Source organism: Salvelinus alpinus, chromosome 11 (assembly GCF_045679555.1).
Source record: "Salvelinus alpinus chromosome 11, SLU_Salpinus.1, whole genome shotgun sequence".
Lineage (NCBI taxonomy): Eukaryota > Metazoa > Chordata > Actinopteri > Salmoniformes > Salmonidae > Salvelinus > Salvelinus alpinus.
In genome coordinates this window covers 62,672,434-62,692,088 of record NC_092096.1, presented here as the reverse complement: position 1 = coordinate 62,692,088, position 19,655 = coordinate 62,672,434, and the positions used below count along the sequence as shown (strand labels likewise).

The window sequence follows — 19,655 nt, the reverse complement described above, 5'->3', positions numbered from 1 at the left end:
GTTTCTTTTCCTGAGTGGTAAAATTCTGTTATATATCAGGAAAATATTCTAACACTTGGGATTTGAGATCACTTGACTTGGATACACGACGGTCCATAATAAATCGATCAAATGTATTTATAAAGCACCTTTTTATGTCAGGAGATATCACAAAGTGCTTATACAGAAACCCAGCCTACAACCCCAGTTGTGGTTCGGCTAGAATAAGATGAATGCCTGGAAAGAAGAGTAGTATTTGAGGCTATTAGCTCTATTTGCCTGTCAGAAGAATCGTGGTGGAGTATTGCGCTCCAGTAAACACCTTGCGTCCAGTGGTTGATTCGCTGGATGTATTGTTGTCATGAATGAATAAAAACGTGCGTGTGAGTCCGGGCGCAGCTCAGTCTGTAAGCATGGATACCACTATTGGAGTCTCGTTTTTGGACCCGTTGAATGATTACGAGTTAATTCAACGTATTGGGACTGGCACGTATGGTGATGTGTTCAAGGTGAGTGGGGAAAATGTCAGATCGGCTTGGAGATTAGCACACATACGCGTTTTAATAAGCTCTATATGGGTTAGGTTACTGCGCCGTGTCACGTAGCCTAGCTGTTTAAAAACAAGTTTTTATTTATTCCACAATTGAAATATTGTTCGATTTTATGTTGACAGGCTACAACTTTAAAACAGGATATAAAAAAAGCTACCATATTGTTTTAATCAATGAGTCCTTTCAAATCTAATCAAACTTTTACGCACGTAATTAACAATATAGGCTACCTTCTAAAACGTGTTATTACCACAACCAATAACAAGGGAGATGCAGGTAAGGTTGGCCGTATGTCGCCCCTGCCTGCCTTGCTGCTATTTGAGAATAATTCGGGTATAGGAGAGATACAGTACGTGCACACATGTTAATGATGCTCAGTGCCTATAATGCCCATTCCACTGGCTAGTAGTTAATCTTCTGCTAATCAGTATTCACAATCAGGCTGGGTTGGCATCCGGGCTGATCCATTAGTCCAACATCCATCAGGACCCTTAAAGGAACATTTATAAGGGCTCAGACATTCCATTCCATTGTGTTAGACCTGCTTTACACTTTTTATTTGCTCTCCTCTCAACAATACTTTTATTCTGTGCTGCTTTTGTGACAGAAGAATAGCCTATTTCATATATCACTGTTTAAGTCAGGTGGATGATACAAGATATCGAGTTTGAAGTGCACTGACTTTTATCAACACTGTTTAATGGATCTTGGCTGTTGACGCCCAATTTATGTAGAAAGGTATGTTTTCGATCAGTCTATTCTATTTTGACTCGGGGATGTGAGCTGCAGGAAACAAACATCCTGTAATCCCACCCTGAATGTCTCATACATGCATCCTGCGAGGGAGTCCGACTCAAATCGTTGTGTGCCTCTCCTCCCATACCCAAAACATTCCCTATCCAATAGGCTACAAATGTAAACAGACATACAATGAAAAACATTTACTGTACGCACAATTGTGTTAACTTTTGGGCTAATGAGGTCTGTTGAACTCTGCATCCAGCAAATGAGTAGATGAAGCATGTCTGGTTGCATGGGTGTATGCTGGACGAAGAACAGATTTATGAACAATTCAAAATATCCCTTAGAATTGCACTTTGTTTCTCTCAGTCTCGAAGTTACGTAATGTCTACCCCCCCATGCCTTAGCCACATGTAAATGCCCGGGCTGTGCCTGCCTGCTGTGAATGAGGAAACTGTTACTGTCCCACAGACAATGGCCTGTTGTCACCTCCCACTACCTCGCAGTACTCTTTTTCTCCTCCACTGTTCTTTCTCCAGCTTTAGTAGAGCTGCCTGGAGGTCAGGGTTCAAACCACTGGCCTTGTTACCTAGTGGGCTCTCTGACTTTGTGGACATTCAAGGTGACCATTGTTCACAAGATCCACGAAACTTCTTGCTACCCAGCTGAGGCATCGATTTTCAAGTGTGTGATCTTTTGTGGCTATGTAATTAATAGAAAGTATGTCACTCGCTGCATAGTCAAGAATGGTTTGTTTTTCTGAGAATCGCAAAGATTGTTAGCTGTTTTCTTTTATGAGTGAATAGTTCCTTTTGTCTTGTATTCTGGTGTGCATGCAAAAGTAAGCCGAAGACAGGATGAGGAGTACGTACGTACATTCATAGTTATATGCTTGTTATGACCTGACTGAGATTGCCTGAGGTTCGATGGTGGGGGGAAACCCACAGAACAGAAAACTGTTTCACAAACCAGCAGCCGCACTGCAGAGCCCAGTCATCACTGTCACACTGTGGGCTGCAGGTCGTTTGTCACTGTACGTTACATCACACACACTACCATTTGCGCTGTTACTGCAGTTGTGGGCCTATCTATCTCTCACTGAATATCATTAATGGTCCAAGGCCAGTTTAATGCAACACGCTACTGGAATGTGTAATACAGGAAAACTGTGTTTTTGTTGTATGTCATTTCCACTCTGATTCAATCAAGCTTTGTGAGAAAGAACTTATGGAATCTTGATCAAAGTTTTATTTTCAGTCCCATCGTCTGTAACTCTATCAAACAGCACACTGTTATTTCAGGCTGCCCAGTGATGAACCTTAAAAGAGACATTACTGTCACTTCAGTCACAGGAAGTACTCCAGTATAACGGGGAAAGAAACATGAATTCGGGGTGTTGCCAAGCATCAGGTTTTGTTTACAGGCAACCTGATAGCCCATTGGCTGATTCTATGCTTGTTGTGCATAGAGAGAGCTAAGGGCCTTAAAACCTGACGTCACATCAACGTTTGACCTTTCTGAAAGAATGGGAGCAATACATATTTACAGGACAAAACAGGAGGAAATGGACGAACGTCGGATGGACATTGCAAACAACATCCTTTGGATTCAAAAGCAGGGACTTTTCCCTCAGCATTGTTACGTAACGGCTGATGTCCCAATATAAACCATGTCGCTGACCTTGACACTTTTAAAGCTCTAAGTCTGTCTGCATCCGAGTTTGAAGTGAAACCCTATTCCTTATGCATGCCCTGATAAAAAGTAGTGTACTATACAGGGAATAGGGTCGAGGAATGTACCACATCAGTCACCGGCTTCATTAATAAGTGCATCGACGTCGTCGTTCCCACGGGGACCGTACGTACATATCCCAACCAGAAGCCATGGATTACAGGCAACATACGCACTGAGCTAAAGGCTAGAGCTGCTGATTTCAAAGAGCGGGACACTAATACGGATGCTTTTAAGAAATCCCGCTACGCCCTCCAACGAACCATAAAACAGGCAAAGAGTTAATACAGGACCAAGATCAAATCCTACTACTCCGGCTCTGATGCTCGTTGAATGTGGCAGGGCTTGCAAACTATCACGGATTACAAAGGGAAACCCAGCCACGAGCTGTCCAGTGACGCGAGCCTACCAGGACGCATACTGAGAGCATGCACTGACCAGCTGTGAAGAGTCTTCACTAACATTTTCAACCTCTCCCTGATCCATTCTGTAATACCTACATGTTTCAAGCAGACAGCTATAATCCCTGTGGCCAAGAATGCCAAGGTAACCTGTCTAAATAACTATCGTCCCATAGCACTCACATCTGTCGCCATGAAATGCTGTTCATTGCTCACATCAACAACATCATTCCAGACCCTCTGGACCCACTCCAATTCGCGTACTGCCCCAACAGATCCACAAATGACGCAATCTCTATTGCACTCCACACTGCCCTTTCCCACCTGGACAAAATGAACACCTATGTGAGAATGCTTTTCACTGACAAAAGCTCAGTGTTCAACACCATAGTGCCCTCCAAGCTCATCACTAAGTTAAGGACCCTGAGATTAAACTTCCTGATGGGCTGCCCCCAGGTGATGAAGGTAGGCAACAACACCTCCGCCACGCTGACCCTCAACACGGGGCCTTTAGGGGTGCGTGCTTAGTCCCCTCCTGTACTCCCTGTTCGCCCATGACTGCGTGGCCACGCACGACTCCAACACCATCATTAAGTTTGCAGACAACACGACAGTGGTAGGCCTGATCGCCAACGATGATGATGAGACGGCCTAAAGGGAGGAGGTCAGCGACCTGGCAGTGTGGTGCCAGGACAAAAACCTCTCCCTCAACGTCAGCAAGACAAAGGACCTAATCGTGGACTACAGTAAACATTCACATTCACATAAACAGGGCTGTGGTGAAGCAGGTCGAGAGCTTCAAGTTCCTCGGTGTCCACATCACTAAGGACCTATGATGGTCCAAACCCACCAACACAGTCGTGAAGAGGGCAGAACAACGCCTCTTCCCCCTCAGGAGGCTGAAAATATTCTCAAAAACAGTTGCTCCATTGAGAGCATCTTGACTGGCTGCATCACTGCCTGGTATGGAAACTGCTTGGCATCTGACCGCAAGGAGCTACAGAGGGTAGTGCGTACGGCCCAGTACATCACTGGGGATGAGCTCCCTGCCATCCAGGACCTCTACACCAGGCGGTGTCAGTGGAAGGCCCTAAAAATTGTCAAAGACTCCAGCCACCCAAGTCATAGACTGTTCTCTATACTACGGCACGGCAAGCGATACCAGAGTGCCAAGTCTGCAACCAAAAGGCTCCTGAACAGCTTATACCCCCAAGCCATAAGACTGTTGAACAGTTAATCAAATGTCACTCACTGGACTCTACCCACACACTCACTGGACTCTACCCACACACTCACACATACTACACTAACACACACACACACACACACACACACACACACACACACACACACACACACACACACACACACACACACACACACACACACACACACACACACACACACACACACACACACACACACTACATATAATCACACACACAAAATACAGTGCATTTGGAAAGTATTCAGACCCCTTGACTTTTTCCACATTTTGTTACGCTACAGCCTTATTCTATAATGGATGAAATATTTTTTTTCCCCCTTATCAATCTACACACAATACCCCATAATGACAAAGCAAAAACATTTCGGTGGAAAGTTTTGCAAAATGATAAATATAAAATTGAAATATCACATTTACCTAAGTATTCAGACCCTTTGCTCAGTAAAGTTTATCATGGTCTGAGAGTCCTTTACGTGCCTTTTGGCAAAGTCCAAGCGGGCTGTCATGTGCCTTTTGCTGAGTTGTGCCTTCCGTCTGGCCACTCTACCATAAAGGCCTGACTGTAGGAGTGCTGCAGAGATGGTTGTCCCTCTGGAAGGTTCTCCCATCTCCACAGAGGAACTCTGGAGCTCTGTCAGAGTGACCATCGGGTTCTTGGTCACCTCCCTGACCAAGGCCCTACTCCCCCAATTGCTCAGTTTGGCCGGGCGGCCAGCTCCAGGAAGAGTCTTGATTTTATTTATTTTATTTATTTATTTCACCTTTATTTAACCAGGTAGGCAAGTTGAGAACACGTTCTCATTTACAATTGCGACTTGGCCAAGATAAAGCAAAGCAGTTCGACACATACAGCAACATAGAGTTACACATGGAGTAAAACAAACATACAGTCAATAATACAGTAGAAAAATAAGTCTATATACAATGTGAGCAGTGAGGTGAGATAAGGGAGGTAAAGGCAAAAAAAGGCCATGGTGGCGAAGTAAATACAATATAGCAAGTAAAACACTGGAATGGTTGATTTGCAGTGGAAGAATGTGCAAAGTAGAGATATAAATAATGGGGTGCAAAGGAGCAACATAAATAAATAAATAAATAAATATACTTTCCGAATGCACTGTACGTACACACATGAAAATTGACGCCACACACACACTTACACAATACATGTACATGGACACCTACATGTACATATTACCTCAATTACCTTGTAGCCCTGCACATTGACTCAGTACCGGAACTCCTAGTATGTAGCCTCTTTATAGTCATTTTATCTTTTCTCTGTATACATCAATGATGTTGCTCTTGCTGCTGGTGATTCTCTGATCCATCTCTACGCAGACGACACCATTCTGTATACTTCTGGCCCTTCTTTGGACACTGTGTTAACAACCCTCCAGACAAGCTTCAATGCCATACAACTCTCCTTTCGTGGCCTCCAACTGCTCTTAAATGCAAGTAAAACTAAATGCATGCTCTTCAACCGATCGCTACCCGCACCTGCCCGCCCGTCCAGCATCACTACTCTGGACGGTTCTGACTTAGAATATGTGGACAATTACAAATAACTAGGTGTCTGGTTAGACTGTAAACTCTCCTTCCAGACTCCCATTAAGCATCTCCAATCCAAAATTAAATCTGGAATCGGCTTCCTATTTCGCAACATAGCATCCCTCACTCATGCTGCCAAACATACCCTCGTAAAACTGACTATAGTACCTACCGATCCTGGACTTCGGCGATGTCATTTATAAAATAGCCTCCAAAACTCTACTCAGCAAATTGGATGTAGTCTATCACAGTGCCATCCGTTTTGTCACCAAAGCCCCATATACTACCCACCACTGCGACCTCTATGCTCTCGTTGGCTGGCCCTCGCTTCATATTCGTCGCCAAACCCACTGGCTCCAGGTCATCTATAAGTCGTTGCTAGGTAAATCCCCGCCTTATCTGAGCTCACTGGTCACCTTAGCAGCACCCACCCGTAGCACGCGCTCCAGCAGGTATATTTCACTGGTCATCCCCAAAGCCTATTCCTCCTTTGGCTGCCTTTCCTTCCAGTTCTCTGCTGCCAATGACTGGAACGAATTGCAAAAATCACTGAAGCTGGAGACTCATATCTCCCTCACTAACTTTAAGCATCAGCTGTCAGAGCAGCTCACAGATCACTGCACCTGTACATAGCCCATCTGTAAATAACCTATCCAACTACCTCATCCCCATATATATATTTTTTTTGTTGCTCCTTTGCACCCCAGTATCTCTACTTGCACATTCATCTTCTGCACATCTATCACTCCAGTGTTTAATTGCTGAATTGTAATTACTTCGCCACTACGGCCTATTTATTGCCTTTACCTCCCTAATCTTACCTCATTTGCACACACTGTATATAGATTTTTTCCCCATTGTGTTATTGACTGTATGTTTGTTTATTCCATGTGTAACTCTGTATTGTTGTTTGTGTCGCACTGCTTTGCTTTATCTTGGCCAGGTCGCAGTTGTAAATGAGAACTTGTTCTCAACTGGCCTATCTGGTGAAATAAAATTTTAAAAATGTGTTACTATTTCCTTTATTTCTTTATTTTTGCTAATCTTTTCTTACTTTTTAACTCTGCATTGTTGGGAAAGGGCTCGTAAGTAAGCATTTCACTGTGAAGTCTACACCTGTTGTATTCGGTGCATGTGACAAATCCAATTTGATTTGAGGGTGCTATTTCGGACGCACCCTGGGACTGTGTAGAACAGACAGACCTCTCACCAACAGGCCTCTCACTATCCAACACACCCTATCTCCTACTGTTGCATCAATACAAGGTTATGCTGAATGTCAGAGAGAGCAGGTGACCAGCCGGGCCATAAAACCAGGAACTAACTAATATTGGGTATTTTATCATCAAGATGGCTGACTAGGGGACTTGGGTCTTTTATCATCAAGATGGCTGACTAGGGGACGTGGGTCTTTTATCATCAAGATGGCTGACTAGGGGACTCGGGTCTTTTATCATCAAGATGGCTGACTAGGGGACTTGGGTATTTTATCATCAAGATGGCTGACTAGGGGGCTTGGGTCTTTTATCATCAAGATGGCCAGGGCCTCCAAACAGAGATGAAAATGCATTAAGAAAAAGTTAGAGAAAAAACAGATAATAGACTGTTGTAAATAGAGCAATTGCAAGGAGTCATCAGCAAGTTGATGCAAAAGACATAAGGAAACATTGATTACTGTTGGTTTTGTTCCACTGTAATGGAATCTAGCTGTAGGCCTATGTCCTGCTGCTGACTAATATATGGCATTCTGTGGCCTGTATACTCTGTAGCCTGTTAACAGGAAAGTTCACACAGGTAATCACTCACAGCTAACTTTATCATTTCCTTCAGGCTCGAAACATCAGGAGTTCAGCAATGGCAGCCATCAAAATAGTCAAACTGGATCCTGGTAAGTGAAAAGCTCAGTGTTGTCAGACCTGTATTATGGGTCAATTCTTGCATGTTTACCCTTCATGCATATTTTGTGTAGTACATTCTTAACTCTTTGTAAACAATATATTGTGTGTGATACAGTGATACAACTACTACTAGTATTAGCAGCAGTAGTAGTAGTAGTTATAGTAGTAGTATCAGTAGTAGTAGTAGTAGTAGTAGCAGTAGTAGCAGTAGTAGTAGTAGGAGTATCAGTGATAGTAGTAGTAGTAGTATCAGTAGTAGTAGTATCAGTAGTAGCAGTCGTATCAGTAGTAGTAGTAGTAGCAGTAGTAGTAGTAGTATAGTTCTAGTACTAGTATCAGTACTAGTAGTAGTATAGTTCTAGTACTAGTATCAGTAATAGTATTAGTAGTACTAGTAATACTAGTATACAGCAGCAGTAGTAGTAGCAGCAGTAGTAGCAGTAGTAGCAGCAGTAGTAGTAGCAGCAATAGTAGTAGTAGTAGTAGTAGTAGCATCAATAGTAGTAGCAGTAGTAGTAGCAGCAGTAGTAACAGTAGTAGTAGTAGTAGCAGTAGTAGCTGCGGTAGTAGCAGCAGTAGTAGCAGCAGCAGTAGTAGTAGTTCTAGTACTAATATCAATATTAGTGTTGAGATGTCAGAACATGTGACCTGCATGCTCTCTGTTCAGGTGATATCACATCCATCCAGCAGGAGATCACTATGATGAAGGAATGTAAGCACAAGAATATCGTGGCCTATTTCGGCAGCTATCACAGGTACATGTCTAAGCTTGTCTGATTTTACACTTTATGATAGTCCACGTCCATCCATGGAATTCCTTGGATTGTGAGTGTTCTTGGATGTGTTATTGGATGTGTCGAAATCCACTCTTGTCTCAAACACCCACTACTAGGACATAGAATGCAACACTCTCTCCCACACCACAGATAATGTAGAGCTCCACACAAAAAAGCTCTATTGCTGATAGAGGTCATTAACAAACACATAGGGAGAAACATATGCACGCACACACATACACACACACACACACACACACTGTCACTGACTTTAAAATGATTTCACTCAAGGTTCTCTCTTTTTTAGCTTGGTCCTCTTGGAACGTCTGAGTGTTGTTACCTCTGTAACATTTCAAGGGCAGATAATAATGTGATTTGTTTGGATTGTAAAACTTCTCTACAGCCAAGTTCTCAGAAAGCTGTCTAAATATTCAGATGTAAATACCCTTTTTTAGTCTGGAAAGCCAACGGAACAGAAAGCGTTGACAAAAGACTGATAATAAAACTGGATCTATCATTTTTGCAGGAACACAAAATTATGGATATGCATGGAGTACTGTGGAGGGGGGTCGTTACAAGACATTTACCACGGTACGCACAGCTGAAACTATTTTCCACCCTCCCTTGTATGTGCCATTAATCTCAGGTCTCTACTGGTATTTCCACAGTGACTGGGCCGTTCAAGGAGAAGCAGATAGCCTACATCTGCAGAGAAACCCTCCAGGTTAGTCAGTCATATAACATATGAGCTCTCTCACTTTCCTAACTGGGGGATACAGTCACAATATAATCGTATGTCTTTCTAACCACAGGAAAGCGATGCATCAAGTTCCGTGGCACCACACACAGCACAGCAACATAACATTACCTTCCTTATTCATGTCAGCAGTTTGTGTTTGTTGCCAGGGCCAGCTCTAGCCTTTTGGGGAGATTGCCCGGTCAGTATTCGGCCATGATTACTACACATTTAGATAACCGGTTAGACTAACTTACCAATATAAAATGTGTTAGCTGACATGGCTAATCGAGTGACTGTCATTGACTGACACAAAAAGAGAACAACTTCTGATGGAAAACCAAATTTCAAATGTAAACCTTGTGTATTCTACTATTCTAACTGAGATCCCCCAAAATATATGTATTTGTTTTGGAGGGGGGGGGGGGGGGGGTTGCTAATGGGCTGGGGGCCCTAAGCGACTGCTTATGTTGCTTATGCCTGGAGCCGGCCCTGTTTGTTGCTCACTGTTGTGTTGTGACTGGCTCCATAAGCTTGTAGGCAGAGATGGGCCGAATTTCTGTTACGTGTATTTGAAATTAGTATTTCAATTACTTTTGAGTATTTTGTCATATGTATTTCAGTGGCCTGAACTACAATCCAATATATTTTTCAACAAGACACTTTAGAGAGTATTTTGTATTTTCTAAATAATTTTCAACAGTCCTGAAATAAAATGATATAGGGTCTTTTTCTATGTATTCTAATTCAATACAATACTTTGCAAAAGTATTTTGTATTTTATTTTGATACATTGGTCTTTAGGATATTTTGGAATTGTATTTTATAATTTTTGCCGATCTCTGCTTGTGGGGTGAACTAATGATGAGGTTGAGAGATTTGTCAAACTGATTCTGTGTTTTTGTTTTTCGACAGGGCTTGTACCACCTGCATGAGACAAGTAAAATGCATAGGGACATAAAGGTATCATTTTGACATAGCTGTATGTTATTGTTGTCAGTCTGTGGATCTTCTGTGTTTATATCTTTGTGAGCTTGTGTGTGTGTTTGTATGTGCGCTTGTGTGTGTGTGTGTGTCCATCTGTCTATAGGGAGCAAATATCCTCATCACAGAACGAGGAGACATCAAACTGGGTCAGTGAACATCTATTCTATACCATCCAACACACACACACACACACACACACACACACACACACACACACACACACACACACACACACACACACACACACACACACACACACACACACACACACACACACACACACACACACACTGTCTGCAATAACTTTGAGGTTAACTAGCGTGCTAATAACAAGCCACTCATAAGACATATTGGATTCTGGATTCAGTCTCCCTCGGCGACTAGACTGTCTCTGACTCTCTGTCTCTGTTTTCCTGTAGCCGATTTTGGAGTTGCTGCAGAGATCAGTGCTTCTGTAGCCAAGAGGAAGTCTTTTATAGGAACTCCCTACTGGTAAGATAACTGAATCAGCAGACACTGATTCGTCTGCTTTACGTAGACACTGATTGGTCGGTGCTTAATGCAGACCCCGATTGGTCTGCTTTACGTAGACACTGATTGGTCTGCTTTACGTAGACACTGATTGGTCTGTTTTACGTAGACACTGATTGGTCTGCTTTACGTAGACACTGTTTGCCCTGCTTTACGTAGACACTGTTTGCCCTGCTTTACGTAGACGCTGATTGGTCTGCTTTACGTAGACACTGATTGGTCTGCTTTACGTAGACACTGATTGGTCTGCTTTACGTAGACACTGATTGCCCTGCTTTACGTAGACACTGATTGGTCTGCTTTACGTAGACACTGTTTGGTCTGCTTTACGTAGACACTGATTGGTCTGCTTTACGTAGACACTGATTGGTCTGCTTTACGTAGACACTGATTGGTCTGCTTTACGTAGACACTGATTGGTCTGCTTTACGTAGACACTGATTGGTCTGCTTTACGTAGACACTGATTGGTCTGCTTTACGTAGACACTGATTGGTCTGCTTTACGTAGACACTGATTGGTCTGCTTTACGTAGACACTGATTGGTCTGCTTTACGTAGACACTGATTGGTCTGGTCATAGTAATACATGTGTCTTCTAACAGAACAACTTTCAGGATCATTATGAAATTATAATATTTTATTTACATGACAAGTCTTACAATGCATTATAACCATTATAATACTCATTTCATCTGACTGGTATTTATGTACCCGTGCCAGGATGGCACCGGAGGTGGCAGCAGTGGAGAAGAAGGGGGGGTACAACCATCTGTGTGACATCTGGGCGGTGGGCATCACGGCCATCGAGCTGGCAGAGCTCCAGCCGCCTATGTTTGACCTCCACCCTATGAGGTGAGACAGAGGCACAGACACCAACACAGGCACAGACGGAGACACAAACAGAGACAGAGACAGACACCAACACAGGCACAGACGGAGACACAAACAGAGACAGAGGCACAGACACAAACAGAGACAGAGGCACAGACACAAACAGAGACAGACAGAGACACAAACAGAGACAGAGGCACAGACACCAACACAGGCACAGACGGAGACACAAACAGAGACAGAGGCACAGACACAAACAGAGACAGAGGCACAGACACAAACAGAGACAGAGGCACAGACACAAACAGAGTCACAGACGGAGACACAAACAGAGACAGAGGCACAGACACAAACAGAGACAGAGGCACAGACACAAACAGAGACAGAGGCACAGAAACAAACAGGCACAGACACACACAGAGACAGAGGCACAGACACAAACAGAGGCACAGACACAAACAGAGACAGAGGCACAGACACAAACAGAGGCACAGACACAAACAAAGGCACAGACACAAACAGAGACAGAGGCACAGACACAAACAGAGGCACAGACACAAACAGAGGCACAGACACAAACAGAGGCACAGACACAAACAGAGGCACAGACACAAACAGAGACAGAGGTACAGACACAAACAGAGGCACAGACACAAACAGAGGCACAGACACAAACAGAGACAGGGGCACAGACACAAACAGAGACACAGACACAAACAGAGGCACAGACACAAACAGAGACAGAGGCAGAGGCACAAACAGAGACAGAGGCACAGACACAAACAGAGGCACATACACACACAGAGACAGAGGCACAGACGCAAACAGAGACAGAGGCACAGACACAAACAGAGGCACAGACATAAACAGAGACAGAGGCACAGACACAAACAGAGACAGAGGCACAGACACAAACAGAGACAGAGGCACAGACACAAACAGAGACAGAGGCACAGACACACACAGAGACAGAGGCACAGACACAAACAGAGGCACAGACACAAACAGAGACAGAGGCACAGACACAAACAGAGGCACAGACACAAACAGAGGCACAGACACAAACAGAGACAGGGGCACAGACACAAACAGAGACACAGACACAAACAGAGGCACAGACACAAACAGAGACAGAGGCACAGACACAAACAGAGACAGAGGCACAGACACAAACAGAGGCACATACACACACAGAGACAGAGGCACAGACGCAAACAGAGACAGAGGCACAGACACAAACAGAGGCACAGACATAAACAGAGACAGAGGCACAGACACAAACAGAGACAGAGGCACAGACACAAACAGAGACAGAGGCACAGACACAAACAGAGGCACAGACACAAACAGAGGCACAGACACAAACAGAGACAGAGGCACAGACACAAACAGAGGCACAGACACAAACAGAGACAGAGGCACAGACACAGACAGAGGCACAGACATAAACAGAGACAGAGGCACAGACACAAACAGAGACAGAAGCACAGACACAAACAGAGACAGAGGCACAGACACAAACAGAGACAGAGGCACAGACACAAACAGAGACAGAGGCACAGACACAAACAGAGACAGAGGCACAGACACAAACAGAGGCACAGACACACACAGAGACAGAGGCACAGACACAAACAGAGACAGAGGCACAGACACAAACAGAGACAGAGGCACAGACACACACAGAGACAGAGGCACAGACACACACAGAGACAGAGGCACAGACACAAACAGAGGCACAGACACAAACAGAGACACAGACACAGAGGCACAGACATAAACAGAGACAGAGGCACAGACACAAACAGAGACAGAGGCACAGACACAAACAGAGACAGAGGCACAGACACAAACAGAGGCAGAGGCACAGACACAAACAGAGACAGAGGCACAGACACAAACAGAGGCACAGACACAAACAGAGACAGAGGCACAGACACAAACAGAGGCACATACACACACAGAGACAGAGGCACAGACGCAAACAGAGACAGAGGCACAGACACAAACAGAGGCACAGACATAAACAGAGACAGAGGCACAGACACAAACAGAGACAGAGGCACAGACACAAACAGAGACAGAGGCACAGACACAAACAGAGGCAGAGGCACAGACACAAACAGAGACAGAGGCACAGACACAAACAGAGGCACAGACACAAACAGAGGCACAGACACAAACAGAGACAGAGGCACAGACACAAACAGAGACAGAGGCACAGACACAAACAGAGGCGCAGACATAAACAGAGACAGAGGCACAGACACAAACAGAGACAGAGGCACAGACACACACAGAGACAGAGGCACAGATGCAAACAGAGACAGAGGCACAGACACAAACAGAGACAGAGGCACAGACACAAACAGAGGCACATACACACACAGAGACAGAGGCACAGACGCAAACAGAGACAGAGGCACAGACACAAACAGAGGCACAGACACAAACAGAGACAGAGGCACAGACACAAACAGAGGCGCAGACATAAACAGAGACAGAGGCACAGACACAAACAGAGACAGAGGCACAGACAGAAACAGAGACAGAGGCACAGACACAAACAGAGACAGAGGCACAGACACAAACAGAGACAGAGGCACAGACACAAACAGAGACAGAGGCACAGACACAAACAGAGACAGAGGCACAGACACAAACAGAGGCAGAGGCACAGACACAAACAGAGACAGAGGCACAGACACACACAGAGACAGAGGCACAGACACAAACAGAGACAGAGGCACAGACACAAACAGAGACAGAGGCACAGACACAAACAGAGACAGAGGCACAGACACAAACAGAGACAGAGGCACAGACACAAACAGAGACAGAGGCACAGACACAAACAGAGACAGAGGCACAGACACAAACAGAGACAGAGGCACAGACACAAACAGAGACAGAGGCACAGACACAAACAGAGACACAGACATAAACAGAGACAGAGGCAGACACAAACAGAGACAGAGGCACAGACACAAACAGAGACAGAGGCACAGACACAAACAGAGACAGAGGCACAGACACAAACAGAGGCACAGACACAAACAGAGGCACAGACACAAACAGAGACAGAGGCACAGACACAAACAGAGACAGAGGCACAGACACAAACAGAGACAGAGGCACAGACACAAACAGAGACAGAGGCACAGACACAAACAGAGACAGAGGCACAGACACAAACAGAGACAGAGGCACAGACACAAACAGAGACACAGACATAAACATAGACAGAGGCAGACACAAACAGAGGCACAGACACAAACAGAGACAGAGGCACAGACACAAACAGAGACAGAGGCACAGACACAAACAGAGACAGAGGCACAGACACAAACAGAGACAGAGGCACAGACACAAACAGAGACAGAGGCACAGACACAAACAGAGACAGAGGCACAGACACAAACAGAGACAGAGGCACAGACACAAACAGAGACAGAGGCACAGACAGGCAGAAACAGATCCAGATATCCAGGCAGAGACAGGGACACAGACGTGGCTCCATACCAGTCCCCTCTGGACTCCAGCCTTAACCTCAACAATAAGTAGTTTCCATTCTATCCCTTTTTCCTTCATTCCTTTAGATCCACCATAATTGCATTGAAAAGTTGGATAAAAGAGAGACAGATGAAGATAGATATTTGTGTTATGTTGCATTTTTGTGGGTTATCCACATACCTCAATATGGTATAATAGTTTGGTGTGTGACTCAAAACTATCCCCCACACTTTGGTAGCACATGTGTTTGTGCTACAGACAACCCCCCTCTGTACTGCTCGTTGTTATGCCAAACATGTCAGCGAATGACAAAGGAGTTGGCTTAAGTACATAATAAACAGATCTCTACAACCAGGCTAGGTTTTCTACTGTGTTGACATTTCAAACTACTAAAACTGTGTTCCAGAGCCTTGATGTTGATGTCAAAAAGCAGCTTCCAGCCTCCCAGGCTCAAGGACAAGACCAAGTGGTGAGATGAATATGATTACACCGTATTTCCAAAATAATTCAGACAACTCAGAATGCAGCATCTGTGACATACCTGCACTCTAAAAGCATCCTCCTGACACTAGACTGTTCTCTGAATGCAGCATCCATATTCTCCAGGATGGGTATGTGTTTCTGCTGTCTCATCTCTGTCACTTTCCCCGAAGGTCTGCAGGGTTCCAGAGCTTTGTGAAGATGTCCCTCATCAAGAACCCTAGGAAGAGGCCGTCGGCCGAAACGTTACTGCAGGTACACTACCGTGCACTCTGCTCATTATTAATTCATCATTATAAACTGGGTGGTTTGGGCCCTGAATGCTGATTGGCTGACAGCCGTGGTATATCAGACCTTATACCACGGGTATGACAAAAGATTTATAAGGCACCGCAGGGGTTTGTGATATATGGCCAATACACCACGGCTAAGGGCTGTGTACAGGCACTCCGTGTTGCGTCGTGCTTTGAACATTCCTTAGCCGTGGTATATTGCCTTATTGCTATTGTAAACTGGTTACCGATGTAATTACTACAGTAAAAATACATTTTCGGTCATACTTGTGGTATACCACAGCTTTCAGCCAATCAGCATTCAGGACTCGAACCACCCGGTTTATAATAAGGAACAGCCCCTGAAAGACGATCAGTACTCCCCATTGTTTTAGACAGAGCCTCTGGTAAAAGATGGCGCTGGAGGGGATGGCTGCCATTTTATAGGCTCCTAAACAACTCTGCTACTTTGTGTGTTTTTTCACGTTGTTTGTAACTTATTTTGTACATAATGTTGCTGCTACTGTCTCTTATGACCGAAAAGAGCTTCTGGATATCAAACAGCGATTACTCACCTTGAACTGGACACAGATTTTTTCTTTAATGAGTCTGACGCAAAGGTTCTCCGAGACCAGGTCCAAATCCCTATCAGTCGCGTGAAGAAAAGACAGAAATACAGGGGGTGGAAATCGGAGTGCCTTGTAAAAATGTGTCGGCGAGTGTGTAACCTGTCTCTACCATTCGCTCTATTGGCCAACGTGCAATCACTGGAAAATCTCAGCTTGAGACTATCCTACCAACGGGACATTAAAAACTGTAATATCTTATGGTTCACCTAGTCATGGCTGAATGACGACACGGATAATATTCAGTTGGCTGGGTTGTCCGTGCATCGGCAGGACAGAACAGCTACGTCTGGTAAGACGGGGGGTGTGTGTCTATTTGTCAATAACAGCTGGTGCGCGATGTCTAATATTAAGGAGGGCTCAAGGTATTGCTCGCCTGAGGTTGAGTACCTCATGATAAACTGTAGACCATACTATCTACCAAGAGCGTTTTCATATATATTTTTAGTACCTGTCCATTTACCACCACAAACTGATGCTGGCACTAAGACCACACTCAACAAGCTGTATAAGGCCATAAGCAAACAAGAAAATGCTCATCCAGAAGCAGCGTTCCTAGTGTCTGGGGACTTTTTACCTAATTTCAACCAGCATGTCACATGTGCAACCAGTGGAAAAATAATTCTAGACCACCTTTACTCCACACACAGAGATGCAAACAAGCTCTCCCTCGCTCTCCATTTGGCAATCTGACCATAATTCTATCCTCCTGATTCCTGCTTACAAGCAAAAACTAAAGCAAGGAGTACCAGTGACTCACTCAATACGGAAGTGGTCAGATGACATGTGTTCTACGCTACAGGACTGTTTTACTAGAACAGACTGGAATATGTTCTGGGATTCATCCAATGGCATTGAGGAGTATAACACCTTAGTCACAGGCAACATCAATAAGTGCATTTACGATGTCGTCCCCACAGTGACCGTACATACATATCCCAACCAGAAGCCATGGATTACAGGCAACATCCGCATCGAGCTAAAGGCAAGACCTGCCGCTTTCAAGGAGCGGAACACTAATCCGGAAGCTTATAAGAAATGCACTCAGACGAACCATCAAACAGGCAAAGCATCAATACAGGATTAAGATTGAATCCTACTACACCGGCTCTGATGCTCGTCAGATGTGGCAGGGCTTGCAAATTATTACGGACTACAAAGGGAAACCCAGTCGCGAGCTGCCCAGTGACGCGAGCCTACCAGATGAGCTAAATGCCTTTTATGCTCTCTTCGAGGCAAGCAACACTGAGGCATGCACTCCATAGCCGATGTGAGCAAGACTTTTAAATAGGTCAACATTCACAAGGCCGCGGTGCCAGACGGATTACCAGGACGTGTACTCAGAGCATGGGTGGACCCAACTGGCAAGTGTCTTCACTGACATTTTCAACCTTTCCCTGACCGAGTCTGTAATACCTATATGTTTCAAGCAGACCACCATAGTCCCTGTGCCCAAGAAAGCGAAGGTAACCTGCCTAAATGACTACCGACCCGTAGCACTCACGTCAGTAGCCATGAAGTGCTTTGAAAGGCTGGTCATGGCTCACATCAACACCTTCATCCCGGAAACCCTAGACCCAATCCAATTCGCATACCGCCCCAACAGATCCATAGATTACGTAATCTCAAACGCACTCCACACTGCCATTTCCCACCTGGACGAAAGGAACACCTATGTGAGAATGATGTTCATTGACTACAGCTCAGCGTTCAACACAAAGCTCATTACTAAGCTAAGGTTCATGGGACTAAACACCTACCTCTGCAACTGGATCCTGGACTTCCTGACGGGCCGCTCCCATGTGGTAAGGGGTAAGGGTAGGCAACAACACATTTGCCACGCTGATCCTCAACACAGGGGCCCCTCAGGTGTGCATGCTTAGTCCCCTACTGTACTCCCTGTTCACCCATGACTGTGTGGCCCCATTAACATGCCCCCATTAACATCAACGGGGCTGTAGTAGAGCGTGTCGAGAGCTTCAAGTTCCTTGGTGTCCACATCACCAACAAACTATCATGGTCCAAACACACCAAGACAGTCGTGAAGAGGGCACGACAACACCTTTCCCCCTCAGGATATTTGGCATGGGTCCCCAGATCCTCAAAAAGTTCTACAGCTGCACCATCTAGAGCATCCTGGCCGGTTGCATCACCGCCTGGTATGGCAACTGCTCGGCATCCGACAGTAAGGAGCTACAGAGGGTAGTGCGTATGGCCCAGTACATCACTGGGGTCAAGCTTCCTGATATCCAGGACCTATATACTAGGCGGTGTCAGAGGAAGGCCCCAAAAATTGTTAGACTCCAGTCACCCAAGTCATAGACTGTTCTCTCTGCTACCGTTCGGCAAGCTGTACCGGAGCACCAAGTGTAAGGAACGACGCTGGTAGACGAGAAGCAGGTACAGGGAGTGAACATTTCATGAGCAACGGACATGGAACAGGACAGGACAGTGTCTGGACATGTACACATATTGACATTAATGTTGACACCGGGAACAAATGGAGGAGCAGACAGTTATAGACGGGGCAATCAACAAAGGGAAGGAGTCCAGGTGAGTCCAATGAGTGCTGTTGCGCGTAATGATGGTGATAGGTGTGCGTAATGAAGGGCAGCCTGGCGCCCTCGAGCGCCAGAGAGGGAGAGCGGGAGCAGACGTGACACCAAGTCTAGGTTCAAAAGGCCCTTAACAGCTTCTACCCCCAAGCCATAAGACTGCTGAACAATTAATAAAATGGCCACCCAGACTTTTAACATTTGATTTTACAATACTGCTACTCGCTGTTTATTATCTATGCATAGTCACTTTACCCCTACCTACAT

The 19,655-nt window shown here is 45.1% G+C and overlaps 1 protein-coding gene across 2 annotated transcripts in view; it reads left to right on the top strand.

Moving 5' to 3' along the window:
- The first annotated feature begins 33 nt into the window (after positions 1 to 33).
- The window catches only part of LOC139534625 (mitogen-activated protein kinase kinase kinase kinase 2-like), a 31,596-nt gene continuing 11,974 nt past the window's right edge, over positions 34 to 19,655 (top strand). For both annotated transcript variants that reach the window (XM_071333907.1, XM_071333906.1), the window contains exons 1-11: positions 34 to 488; positions 8,013 to 8,070; positions 8,748 to 8,835; positions 9,383 to 9,447; positions 9,525 to 9,580; positions 10,508 to 10,555; positions 10,683 to 10,725; positions 10,999 to 11,071; positions 11,832 to 11,963; positions 15,862 to 15,924; positions 16,109 to 16,190. In XM_071333907.1, the coding sequence (XP_071190008.1) occupies positions 345 to 488; positions 8,013 to 8,070; positions 8,748 to 8,835; positions 9,383 to 9,447; positions 9,525 to 9,580; positions 10,508 to 10,555; positions 10,683 to 10,725; positions 10,999 to 11,071; positions 11,832 to 11,963; positions 15,862 to 15,924; positions 16,109 to 16,190 (852 nt within the window). In that variant the 5' untranslated portion in view covers positions 34 to 344. The remainder of the gene's footprint in view (positions 489 to 8,012; positions 8,071 to 8,747; positions 8,836 to 9,382; positions 9,448 to 9,524; positions 9,581 to 10,507; positions 10,556 to 10,682; positions 10,726 to 10,998; positions 11,072 to 11,831; positions 11,964 to 15,861; positions 15,925 to 16,108; positions 16,191 to 19,655) is intronic.